The sequence below is a fragment of the Salvia splendens genome, chromosome 8, assembly GCF_004379255.2.
Source record: "Salvia splendens isolate huo1 chromosome 8, SspV2, whole genome shotgun sequence".
Classification (NCBI taxonomy): domain Eukaryota; kingdom Viridiplantae; phylum Streptophyta; class Magnoliopsida; order Lamiales; family Lamiaceae; genus Salvia; species Salvia splendens.
In genome coordinates this window covers 5,888,170-5,901,446 of record NC_056039.1, presented here as the reverse complement: position 1 = coordinate 5,901,446, position 13,277 = coordinate 5,888,170, and the positions used below count along the sequence as shown (strand labels likewise).

The 13,277-nt window shown below is 38.7% G+C and overlaps 2 protein-coding genes across 3 annotated transcripts; both read left to right on the top strand.

Moving 5' to 3' along the window:
• Positions 1 to 1,712: 1,712 nt before the first annotated feature.
• On the top strand, positions 1,713 to 2,957 carry LOC121745574 (NDR1/HIN1-like protein 10). The gene has a single exon (XM_042139530.1). It carries the CDS (start codon positions 1,961 to 1,963, stop codon positions 2,732 to 2,734), a length of 774 nt encoding a protein of 257 aa, XP_041995464.1. The 5' UTR covers positions 1,713 to 1,960; the 3' UTR covers positions 2,735 to 2,957.
• A 4,644-nt stretch (positions 2,958 to 7,601) lies between these two features.
• LOC121744409 (transcription factor E2FB-like) lies at positions 7,602 to 12,728 on the top strand. 2 transcript variants are annotated; one of them, XM_042137934.1, is made up of 14 exons: positions 7,602 to 7,986; positions 9,393 to 9,579; positions 9,740 to 9,799; positions 9,955 to 10,040; positions 10,109 to 10,197; positions 10,330 to 10,384; positions 10,739 to 10,791; positions 10,884 to 10,934; positions 11,024 to 11,072; positions 11,155 to 11,220; positions 11,320 to 11,396; positions 11,582 to 11,810; positions 12,132 to 12,198; positions 12,275 to 12,728. In XM_042137934.1, the coding sequence occupies exons 1-14, from the start codon at positions 7,834 to 7,836 to the stop codon at positions 12,472 to 12,474; spliced, it is 1,422 nt and encodes a 473-aa protein (XP_041993868.1). In that variant the 5' UTR covers positions 7,602 to 7,833; the 3' UTR covers positions 12,475 to 12,728. The 2 variants fall into 2 exon arrangements, with proteins under 2 accessions (XP_041993868.1, XP_041993867.1); XM_042137933.1 differs by having other exon boundaries at positions 7,602 to 8,103.
• The last annotated feature ends 549 nt before the right edge of the window (positions 12,729 to 13,277 follow it).

Here is a 13,277-nt window from a genome sequence, read left to right as displayed (position 1 = left end):
TTGGCAAGGAGCACGGTTGTGGGCACGGCGCCACTTTTTCTGCCTGCTCTTAGGCAAGAGCATAACACCCACAACTGTGCTATTCTGCAAGGACGAGGATAAGGGTCCCACCCATTCTATTATTCAATTTAAATAAAAATAGTTCCATAATATTAAAATTTATTAAAAAAATCGAAATAATATTACAAATTACAAATAAAAAAGACATAATTAAAATCCTAAAAAATAAAAATTACATGATTAAAATACTAAAAATTAAAAATTACATAATCAAAATACTAAAAATTAAAAATTACATAATTAAAGCTAAAAATATCCCTGTGGAAGACTATTCATCTGGTGGCACTACCCCCAATTGTTTTGGAGGCCCAATATCATGGCCTCGTGCGATCGAAGTTGCGCGGGGGTCATAGTTGACCTATCGGCCATATTGAGTTGGGCCAAAATCGCCCACAACGAGTTGGTGGGGGTGGAGGTGGCGCATAGGGGGCGGGTTCAGGAGCATCGCCGAATGGAGTCGCAGCGCGACGGTGGTTGGCCGCCGCCTTCTTCCTTCCTTGCGGTCGGCGTTAGGAACCGCTCGGGCCGGAGTCGGGGCTACCCAAGTTAGCTCCGACGAGTTGGCTAACCACGTCTTCGGAGCCAGCGTCGGATAGGGATACCGACCTTGACCGTTTTGAGGAGCCGCTAGAGGAGGATGTTACGCCTCTCCTATACTTCGGATGCGACCGCGTCTCATGCCAAATGTTAAGGTACTTGAACAGCTTGTAGTTCATGGATTGGTAGATGTTCATCGCGGCAGTGACGACGTCGACCTCGCTCCGGCCGCTCCCCGCCGACCGCTCTTCTTGGAGGTAATACCCTTGGAACTTTTAGATTTCTTCATTGGCTCTGTAGATGGCGTTGCGCACCATACTCTCGTTGCGCTCGATTGTTCCCTCCGGTCGGTTTTCATTGTACCGGCGACAAATGCGCTACCAAAAGTGATCGCCGGATTGGTTCGTGCCAACCTACGGATCTTCGGAGATTGACAAGAATGCCTTGAACAATTGCTCCATCTCCGCCGGAGTGTACGGTGTGCGGACACCGCGAGTAGGAGGAGTCGGAGTATGGGAGGGGGTGGTCGGCCTCACTCTAGGCTCGGGTGTCCACCCGTATAGCCCTTCGGGGGCATCTTGGTCGTTGATCGGGTAAGGCCGGTAGCCACCTGCAACGCCCGAACTTTGGGTTTGAGGAGGGGCCGAATATTCCATTTTCGGACTAGGAAACGGTTGTGAACCGAACCAATCGAGGTTCCAACCGTGGGAGCCCGGAGGGTGATTGCCTTGGCCGGACATTGTTATGTTATAGGAGTGGAAGAAAGATTGAGAATGAAGATGAGATAATGTAGATGAAAATGGAAATGAGAGAATGTAGATGAGAATTGTGTAGTGTGGTGTGAAAGTGAGAGTATTTATAGATGAAAATATGTATTTTTTGGGGAAAAAATAAAAAAATTAAAAGTGTGTAAAAAACGATAGAAAACGCCGTCCGTCCGCCATTACAGACGCTCTTAGTAGCATTGGTTGGTACTAGAAGTTAACGAAAGGCGCCATTTGATTGACATCTTTACCAACTTTCCTTAGTAACTGAAAATCGCATGACCTCTTTGTATAAGAAATAATAGGTCAACCGAATACCCCATTTTCAATTAATCGCTTTTGAGATTAAACGAATAAATGAAGCAATCCTTCACGCGTAAAGCAATTAATTTTTTTTGCAATACATAGGAATGAAGGTTGTCTCTCTCATAAATGAATATTAGTAGCATAAGATTTACAAAAATATTCCTTTAATTCTCTTCTTTACCCAAATCTCTGCTTACAGATCAGTAGCACCAACTTTCTCTCTCTTAAAACTCGCAAAACACATCACTGCTTGCGATTCTCCGACGATCCGCTAGAAAACCGCGATTCCCGCAATGGACGACCGCAACAGGCCTGTCACAGGCTACCCCGCCGCAAATCCACAGCCCAACGGCTACTCAGCGGCCGGTCCGCCGCCTGCCGGAACCGCCTATCCCTACGCCGCCGCGGCTCCTCCCCCCAGCGCCTACTACTACCAGAGCAACCCCTACCAGCACCACAACTACCAGTACGACGCCGAGTCCATCCACCGCGCCACCTGCCTCCGCCGCATCTTCGCTTTCGTCATCGGTCTCATCGTCATCTTCGGCACCATCACCTTCATCGTCTGGCTCGTCCTCCGCCCCCAGCTCCCCGAGTTCCGAGTCGACTCGTTCTCCATCTCCAATTTCACGATCGGCAACGACTCGCTCACCTCCTTCACCTCCGAGGTCAAGCTCACCGCCAGAAACCCTAACAAAAAGATGACGCTCGGCTACGATCAAGTCCAGACCGCCATTTTCTACCAAGCCTACTCCCTCTCCGAGACTTCCGTCGCGCCCTTCTACCAGGGCACGAGGAACGAGACCTCTCTCACGGCGAGATTCGCCGACGCCGGGAGCTTTCTGGAGAAGTCGGCGGTGGATGGGATTACTCGCGAGAGGGGGAAGAATGGCAATGTGAACTTCAATGTGAGGGTAGTTTCTAGGGTTAGGTTCGAGGCGAAGGCGTGGAGGACTCGGAGGAGGTTTCTCAAGGTTTTTTGCGGGGATCTGGTGCTGGGATTGGCGACCAATGGGGCGTCGGGGGCGTTAACTGGCGGACCGAGGCAGTGCCGCGTCGGGATTTGAGGTGAATTGAGGATTCTTTGGTAAAGCTTATTAGGTTTAATTTGTTGGATATCTTTTTCTTTTTGCTATTTGACGTTGAATGGGTGTGAATCTAATTTGGCTCTGTATTTTGATATATAGGCTATTGGATTCCTAGATTAACCCTGTTCTATGTATAGTTGGATGATGGAACTCTCTATGCTCTTGATTTTTTCATTGTTGGTTGATTATATTTTTTCTATTAGATTTAGAGCAATGGATTTTGTGTTTGTCATTCTTAGTTTTATTGATTGTCTTACATCCTCTGCCTCTAGAGTAGATTTCGACTGTGGGGGCGAAACTGTTGGGGTCGTGTTTTTGGGATAGCATAAGGGGAGAAATTGCTCTTGATTTTTCATTGTTGGTTGATTATAATTTTCTATTAGATTTAGAGCAGTGGAGCTTGTGTTTGCCATTCTTAGTTATATTGATTGTCTTACATACTCTGCCTCTAGAGAAGGTTTTGATTGTGGGGTGAAACTGTTGGGGTCGTGTTTTTGGGATAGCATAAGAGGAGAAATTGCTAATAAAACGTTAGGACATTGGACATTGATTTGAATCTCTTCAATTCATAGAAGGAATTGTTGTGTGAGAAATTGCTAATAAAACGTTAGGACATTTGAATCTCGATGACGACATACGTCATCTCTAGGTCTTGCTTCTATGGGCTATGTTATGTCCAATCTTGCATCAACCTATAAATGGAACTTATTCTTCAGTAGATTGGTGTATATACATGTTTCTGTTGAAATTGATGGGAAAACTGTGGTGCAAGGGAGAAACTGTGGTTTTGTATGCTAAAGAGCAGATGGTTATTTCATTATTTGATAATATAAGGAAGTTATATTATGGGAGAAGTTGGATTAGGGCTCGTGGCCATGGTCAAGGGCCTCTAATAATGTCAGTGCTATTTCCTCCCATACATGAAAGGCTATACATTCGGGTTCGTGATATAGTTGCACTACCATGTCTGCTCTAGGTTTATTCTTGCTTCTGCTCAACCATATCATTTTAGAGCTAGGATGCGTGATGCACTATTTTCAGATAGTTTTTGCTTAGTCCGTGCACATTCCTGCTACTTCCAATCTAAATTTCACAATACTGACGTTGCCTCAAGTAGGATAAAGTTTAATAACCTATGATACTTTTTTTCACAGACTAGAATTGGCAAATGCTTCATTTTCCATGGTGTTTGGCAGGATAGTTTTTCAATGATTTAACATTTCTCAAGTAGAAATCATCCCCCAATATAGGCTTATTATGCCTCTTATAGTGGTGTGGAAGTGGATAGAACATAAATGGTGGTTGTCAGACTCCGATGTTGTAATCCTTCTCAGATACACTGGCATATGCATCTTATGGTGGGAATTTTTGTCATACTATGAGTATAGTATTATGATGGCCTTCCTCCAACTAGAATGTATATGTAGTTTTATTTTATTTTATCCTCAACTTGTATTTGCCCTTTTCTCAATACCTGGAAAGATCCAATAGCAAGCAGGCATGACTTCTATTGGGTGGTGGAAATTGTGTAGGATGATTTGGATTCTTGATCATCTTTTTCATCCAATTTTGATTCTTTGCCTGTGCACTTTTGAAGCCCTCTTTCCTCTCTCCACAGTTGAGGAGCTCACTTAGCTGATATATTTGCATGTAAATTTAGTTGGAAATTAAAAAACGATGTATTGAAAATACCACACCCCGGAAACAATGGCTAGATTCTTATCTTGTCGGGCTCCGATTTTGCTTTCTGGGATCGATTCTTTCGAGGCTCCGGATGTTGCTGCCCCGACCTTTTGAGATGACAATCTTGAAAATTTTCTGAAAGGGTCCAATGGAATCTCCCAAAACCCAATCTTGATTCTGAGATCCGGCAAATGGGGGTGGCACCAGGCGAAGAATCTGTGACCCAGCAGTGAAAATGAACTCGAAGCTTGGAGACGATGGAAAATTGTGGTGCAGTGAAGATTGTGGTTCGACCTCATTATTCGTATGGGCTTATAGAAATGTTGTTGCAATAAGATGATGAAAAGGGCAGGGGAATTGTTGCTTTGATAAGATGATGGTGGTGAAAAAAACAGGGTCATTTTTATTTGTATCTTGAAAATGAAATCTTGGTTTTTGAGCTTCAAAAACCAAGCCAATCCTCAAAAATCGCAACATTTCATTGGACCAAGCTATCTGACTGCTGACTTAATTTGCACTACGTGGCCTCGGTTTTGCATTGCTCGGACGATTTTTTGTAAAATGGCCATTCCATTTGAGACCCAATGAAGCTTTTTCAAATATGGACACATTTATGGTATTGAAAGATTGTTTCAAGTTACTCAGGTTTAGTTCCTTTTTTTCTTTTAAAACTCAACAAATTCGTCAAAACCATCGATGGATAGAAAGTTTGACAAGAACTATAAAAACTATTTCTAAAATCCAGTAAATCATGTTAAATCTAATATCTAAAACTATACTGCCTCCATTCCCAGACAATAGTCTTATTTTTTTATTTAGGTATGTTCTCATAAAATTAGTCCACTTTAGTTTTTGGCAAAGTTTGTACCACTAATAAAATTTTCTTATATCTTTGTCAAATTTAACCAATTTTGCATTATTATCTCTATTTTTAGGGGACTAAAGGAATATAAAATACTCCCTCCGTCCCTGAAAATTTGTCATCTATTTCCTTTTTCGTCCGTTCCTAAAAATTTGTCACATTTCACTTTTACCATTTTTGGCAGTGGACCGTACATTCCACTAACTCATTCACACTCACATTTTATTATAAAAATAGGACCCACATGCCACCAACTTTTTCAACTCACTTTCTATTATATTTCTTAAAACCTGTGTTGGGTCAAATGGTGACGAATTTTGGGGGACTGAGGGAGTATAAGTCTATCAATCGTGTCCTCCAGATCTTTATTCAATTTAACCAAATAATGAGAATTCCCATATAACCGGGGCACTTAGAATTTATAGCGACGGTCAGTTGGAGCATGTAAAACTCGTAAATTATATAAAAATACATAAACACCAATAAAAGCCTGAATAATTAAAATAACAAATAAACTAATAAATAAAGACTTCTACGTCTTTATTCATCAACCTAACATTTAAACAAATAAATACAACTGGAGATATAGAAAGAATAAAAAGAAAAATGAAGGGCCCCATATTGAGCCCAATTGTTTAGCCTAAGTAGAAATGAGCCCAACTAAGGCCCATAAAAGTGTCCCGATTGAATGTAAATACGCGCCAAAATATCGCCAAGTTATTAACGGCGCAAACTTAAAGGCGGGAATATTTAGCCACTCTTTCTTATAAACCAACTTCCCCATTTCATTAAAATAAAACTAATGGAAACAGAAACTCATAGCTATTTTTTTTATTCTAATGTTAACAAAACCCAATAGTCACATTTTTTTTATTATTTGTTGATTTATTATACTCCGTATATGTTATTAGCTTTATTAAATGCTGATTAAATATACTATTAGCTACTAAATTTTAATGTTTTCACTATATTCATCAACACATACTAGTTGTGAGTGATTAGATAATAAATACTATACTTATTTAATATTTTTCATTGTTTTACAATAACTAAAATACTATACACATGAATAGATACTCCACCACCACGATAATGACATAAAATTTTATGTCAACACACTAATTAGTTTGGGGTAAAACGTTTTATATATGAGAAATAATAAACAGATCATGTAGGCCAGATTGAATCCAAGATCTCTCACTAAAAAGAATTTTATAATTTTTAACTTTTGTCACTTATGCTTATATCTTATTGGCTTACTTAATTTAACTATGCTTTGACGTTTCTAAAGCCTTACATAATTGGTTGGCTTCGCCCTGCCAACGACCAACATCATTTTGCTAGTGATTGTGAGTTATCAAAAAAATTAGTTTAAGCAGTTAATGCATAATCATTTACAATCGGGGAGTTGAATCTTAACAAAACTCTAATGCCACAAATATCAAATTTATTGCGAATTTATTATCCTAGTTTTTTTTAAATAAGAGAGTTGACATTTTAAATATAGTACGGATTGAATCGAATATATTGAAGTAGTACAATCATATTCAGCCAATGATGACTTTAATAAAGCAATTCACAAGGATTACATCGAATATATTAAAGTAATGCAACCGAGCAATCGAGTGACGTTGACTTTAATAAAGCAAGTCACGCTAATTTTTCGGTGCCAAATTATAATTTGTTACAAATTTAACATCCAGTGTTTTTTCTTTTACTAGAGAGTTGACATATTGAATGTAGTACAGATTAAATCGAATATATTTGAGTAATGCAAACGCAATTGGATGACACCGACTTTAATAAAGCAAGTCACATAGATTGCATCACATATATCAAAGTAATACAATCTAGTAATTGAGTGACGTTGACTTTAATAAAGCAAGCTGTATAATTTTTCGATGACAAAAAATAGGTTTAGATTTAACAAAGTTACACCAGTCTAACACCCCCCGTCCCATAAAAATACGTACACTTTCTATTTTTGTCCGTCCCACAAAAATATGTGCATTCCATTTTTAAAAAGTTATATCAATTTAATATCATAGGTGCCACTAACTACTAACACTACTTTAACTATCATTCTCCTCATATCTCTTACTTTACCAATTTTGTCTTAATTATCGTGTAATACACATTGCCCATATTTTGATGGAATGAAGGGAGTATTATAATATCTATATTAAAACTAAAAATAAATGAAACATATTAATTGAGAATTAACTAGAAATTTAGAATTTGGAGTAAAAGGAAAGGGTGAAAAAGGAAATGAAGTTGTTCCCTCCACATCTATATCCGAACCACATTGCTTCTCTCACTCTCTTTCCCTCGTTTTCTTCAATTTTCTTTCCCTCTTTTTTACTGTTGTTGTCTCTCCAAACCCTCACTTCATTCTGCTCCCAATTCTCACCACCTTCCACAATTGCACCTTCCACTCCTTCCCCGTCAAACCCCTAAAACCTAGAACATCAATTATTCAATTGATTGCACAATTCAAGAATCCTTTTTTAGCTGGAGACAAAGAGATCGCATCATGCAGCGGAAGACGCCTCCTTCGACTTCTAGAAAGCAGTCGCCTTTCACTTCCATGAAGCCGCCTTTTGGTGGAGGAGGCGACTACCACCACTTTGCTAGTGGTGACCCTGATCAAGAATTTTCCGAGGCCGTTGTTGTCAACAAGCGTCCTGTGAGTGTTCCGAGTTTCCTTCTTAACTTGGAATTGAGGTTTGTCGTGTGTACTTGCAGTTTTAGTGGCGTCGTTGAAATAAGACTAGAGGGTTTCTTATGGAGTGTGATTCTTCAGGTGCATTTGCTTTTTCTGTTGTTGTATTTGTGAATTAAGTTGAGCAGTTGAATGTTGCCGTGTTTTTTTTCAAGCGTTTCTTATTTACTTTTCAGTTTTAGGGGCTCTGTTGAAATCCGAATATAGATTTTCTTATGGATCTGATTGAATACATTTATTTTCCTTGCTCTGCTCTTGAAGCTTTTTCTTAAGTATAACGTGATGAATGGTTTGTATTAAAAAATTTCAACAAGCAGGTTCGAATTATTTGTAGGATCAGGCCTATTATAGTTGAAAAGCACTGAACTTTATTTCATTCAAGGCCATCATGAGATTTTGCATTTATTTGGATAACAAATAAATTAGGGTAAGACCTCCATAATCCAGTGATTCATCCTCAATGTTCTGTTTACGTGTTATTTAGGGTGGTGCTGATCTACTGTATGGTTCATGTTCATCCGTGTTACACTTTAGGTTTGTCTGGATTGCTTGATAACCTGATATGTGCTTTAGATGCATTGCACGATTACTCATCCTCCCTTGCTCATATGTTCAGAGTTTTTCTATTTTTGATTGGACTTTTAACTGCTTCATTGATTTGGCTCATCTAGGTCCAAGGGTACATCAAAAGGTTGAGTTAATTGAACTCGTTGAAAATTCTGGTTGGAAGTAATGTCCATGAAAACAATCCAGTCAATTTTCAGATGTCGTTTTTCTCTCTTTTTGCATTCAAGATACTCCACAAGATTTTTTTTCCTTTCCATTGATAACTCTAGCTCTGGTTTGTCAACATTATTTCTCCCTGTGTTTGGTGTTATTCCTTAGCCAATGAACATAGTAGATTTCATTATATAGTACTTCGATCTTCTTTTATAACTTAATGATGTTGGTCGGCACACTTTAGGTTTGGGGCGTTGGAACCATATTGGTTTGAATTTTATCTTTCAGATTGGTTACCTATCGGTCTGTTCTACTAATGTTGCTGATAATGGTTGGAGTATTGGTCTTTGGTACTTTTTGGTTTTTGAAAATAACTGGGGTCTCGGATCTAAAGGAAATAGCTAAATGACTGACTGCTATATATTGAATCCAATGAATATTTTTGATGGATCGTTTATGCGCTCATGGTTAGCATATAGATCCAGTCTATGTTTTATAGTTATGCTAGAATAATGTAGTGTTTTCATAGACATGTGATGTGATTTATGGTCCTTGGGGACTCCTCTATTCTTGCCAAGAAGCTTAATTTGTTGAGGGATAATTTTTCAGTTTTGCTGCTGATCTTGGTTTGCTTATTTGTTGTCTGTAAGCCATTAAAGCGGAAAACTGGAGTAGCAGAACCTGAAGCGGAACCTGCTGACAATAATGCAGGTCCTGGCAATCTTAATGCCCCGAAAGGTCCCTTTCAGACACCACCACCTGCAAAATCAGGAAAGCAAAAGGTTTCAAGGACAAAGGCCAACAGGGCTGGATCTCAGACCCCCATGCCAAATGTTGGTGAGTGGGAGTATGATCAAATTTTACCTTACTGAAACTCTGTAGCAAAATCTTTTTCAGACTCACCACTGTATTTCATGAATAATCCTGTCAGTACTTTTATTTTGTCCAAAATTTGCAAATTGGGCTAGAAATAATAGTTCTTACACTTTTTTTGCAGGGTCTTCTAGTGGCAATAATCTCACCCCTGTTGGTCATTGTCGTTATGATAGCTCACTAGGTATGAGAAATAACCCTATGCTTGTTTTGCTATCATTCCTCCGTGCCCCTTGTCAAATTCATGTGTTTGGGTGACTCTCACTTGAAACTCTTCTAGTCCCAATTCGTTCTGTTTATCTGAGGATGAAGTCATTAACAGATATATTACCCTCTCAGGTCTCTTGACAAAAAAGTTCATCAATCTAATCAAACATGCAGAAGATGGTGTTCTAGATTTGAATAAAGCTGCAGATACTTTAGAGGTAATTATGTTGATAAACAATGATTCATGCAACCATGTTTTGTTACTGACATCTTTTTCATTCAACAGGTACAGAAGAGGCGTATATATGATATTACTAATGTTCTTGAAGGCATTGGTCTTATAGAAAAGAATCTCAAGAACAGAATCCAGTGGAAGTAAGAAAAGACTTGTCCAATATCTTTAAATTCAATTGTTTTCTGTTTTTCCATTATTATTTCACATTCCCTTCAGAATCAATAAGAATCATAAGATAACACCAGTTACTGAATTACCCTCCTATCTGGCAGGGGCTTAGATGTAGCAAGACCAGGGGAAGCTGATGAGAGTGCACCTGCTCTACAGGTAAATTAACATCAGATGTACAAATTGTATAGCTGCACAAAGTTTTCTTTCATTATTTCACTTCATTTTCATTGCCTTTTAGGTTTTACCTCATTGTTTCTTGTAGTATCATACCATCTGGATTGTCCCATTATGTTATTGATGAGTCCAAGTACCTGAGTAGTGTGACATATTTTTGCATCATAAGATACGGAACACATTATTTAGTAATTATGTATAAGATCATTTACAAAATATTTGTGGAAACCACTATAACCTGAGCAAGCTTTATTGAGTTTTATGGCTTACCTCAGTGCCACAAGTCTTATCGTAAATGATGTTAGATATGTCCTTGACTTTACTTGCTTTCTCCAGGAAGAGCTTGAAAATCTAAACATCGAGGAGTCCAGATTAGATGACCGCATAAGGTTCATACACTTTCAAAACTCAATGTCAAAAACATACTTCCTCATTTACTATTTAGAGTGCAAGTCGTCTAATAAGTTCTCTTTTATCTCAGAGAAATGCAGGAAAAGTTGAGGGGCATGATTGAAGACAAAGGCAATGAAAGGTAGCATAATGGTCTACCTATTTTTCATGGAAATGAACTATTTAAGCTGATCAGGGTATGCCTTAACCATTTATCGCATGTTTTCCTAGATGGCTTTTTGTCACAGAAGATGATATAAAATGCTTACCCTGCTTCAAGGTTTGAGCTTGGCAACTGTTGTGTACTGTACCCTAAATTTGAGTCTTTTAGATCTAAAATGTAGTTATATTGTGTCTTCCAGAATGAAACTCTTATAGCAATCAAAGCTCCTCATGGCACTACTTTAGAAGTTCCAGACCCTGATGAGGTAACTTTTTTTTATCTTCCGTTCATTGGAGTAACTTGGAGAATCGAAACAGTTCCTGATGTAACTACTAGTGAACATTCGTTACTCAACTTCCTACAGGCAGTTGATTATCCACAGAGAAGGTACAGAATAGTTCTTCGGAGCACAATGGGGCCTATCGATGTTTACCTTGTCAGGTACTCCATGTTTTATTTCTCCATCCTTTTCATGTTTCCTCCTTTAGCTTCCCTAGGTACAGACTATAGTACAGCTCGTCAGAATGTAGTTGGATGTGATGATCTGATCCATCCTAAATATTTATTGTATCTGTTGTATCACAGTTATTTCTTCTTATTCTTCTTTTCTATCCCCATTTCTTTAGTCAACATGAGGAAAAATTTGAGGAGGTTGATGCTGTCGATGAACATCCAAGCATTCCTGCTGTGCCGGGAGTAGAGGCTAATGATTATGCTTCTGTACCATCTCCAAGGCCGAAAACCGGAGGTAGTGAAACTGCTATGCCGGGAGAAGAGCTTCGAAGGATGTGTCCGGATGTGAGTACATCAGATGATTTCGTGAGTGGTATCCTCAAGATAGTGCCAGAAGTTGATGTAAGTCACTGCAGATAAACATGACTTAGTAAATTCTGATATATGAAGAGACAAGAGTAAACATATACTACTATATCACTCCCTCCGTCCACGAAAAACAGTCCCAATGTGGACGGCACTAGTTTCAATGCAAAATTGGTAAAATAGGAGAAAGAAAGATTAAGTGATGAGAAAGTTTCTATAAATAGAAATGAGACTGACCAAAATGGAGAAATGAGGCTATTTTTCGTGGATGGAGGGAGTAGGAACAAACTACATTACATCTGAACACATGCATCTTGACTTCTCTTTTAACTCCGATCTGATATCTGATTTATGCAGAGCGGTGCTGATTATTGGCTGTCCTCGGATGCGGATATAAGCTACACTGACATGTGGAGCGTTGAACGTATGTATAAATATTATTTTGTCTGTTATAGATTTCATTCTGAACCTACACCACATTCCATGACTTCCTACCACAGCTATCATCGACGACTGGGAGAGCTTGGATGTGCCTGATTATGCCACAGCAGGAATCACTACGCCACGAGCCCAAACTCCAGCACGAAACATGACTGCAGCGTCTCCAGTTCAAGCTACCACGCCTTCTGCTTTGGCAACGGACCAAATTCCACCTGCGACCACAAAGCCTCCTCCTTCAACCATTCCGAGTGGGATTTGAAGATGAATTTGGATGAATATGCATTGTTGTACATTAGATAATGAAGGTTGGTCATCTCTACCGATATATTGGATGTATATTGTAGATATGTTGGAGAAGAAGAGAGGTATATGGTGGTCTTGGCTGTACAGTTTCAAAATTAGATGGTACAAATGCAATAGCAATAAATCAATACTGCTGTGAGAATTCATATCATGTACATCATCACCCAAGATAATTTCCTAGGAATTTATTCCTTTCTTTTTGTAATGAAATATAGCATTCAGAGGTTTATTTTCTTGGTGTCTAATATTCAGATTGTGATATTTCTTGGTATGGTTTTGTAAGAATTGTTGGCTTCAATGCCTCATGCAATAGTGAAACGTTCTCTTATGGCTCATTTGTTGGAGAATTATGGCTGATTTATGTGGATATTCTCTCGCTTCTTCGTCAGCGTTGCATCCTCGTCGGGTCACTGATACACTCTTTTGGAGTACTTATATCTTTGGTCCTGGTAAATATGGCATGTTAGGTACCTATTGTGTAGCATTGTAAAAAAATATTTATACAATTTGCAAAAGTTGATAATTAGTGATAGTAAGTCTTAATTTTAAAATATACCACACTTTATGTACCAGAATTATGCATCACTTATTCGATCGACGATTATGAGGGGTGTTATAGATCTCCTGTGAAACATATGTATTTAATTATGCATAGAATTCTGAACTCAAAAATGTTATGCCTAGGATTCAATATCGACGTGATTGCATTATCTATATAACAAATAAAAATGGATCCATAACTTTTGAACGTATGGATAA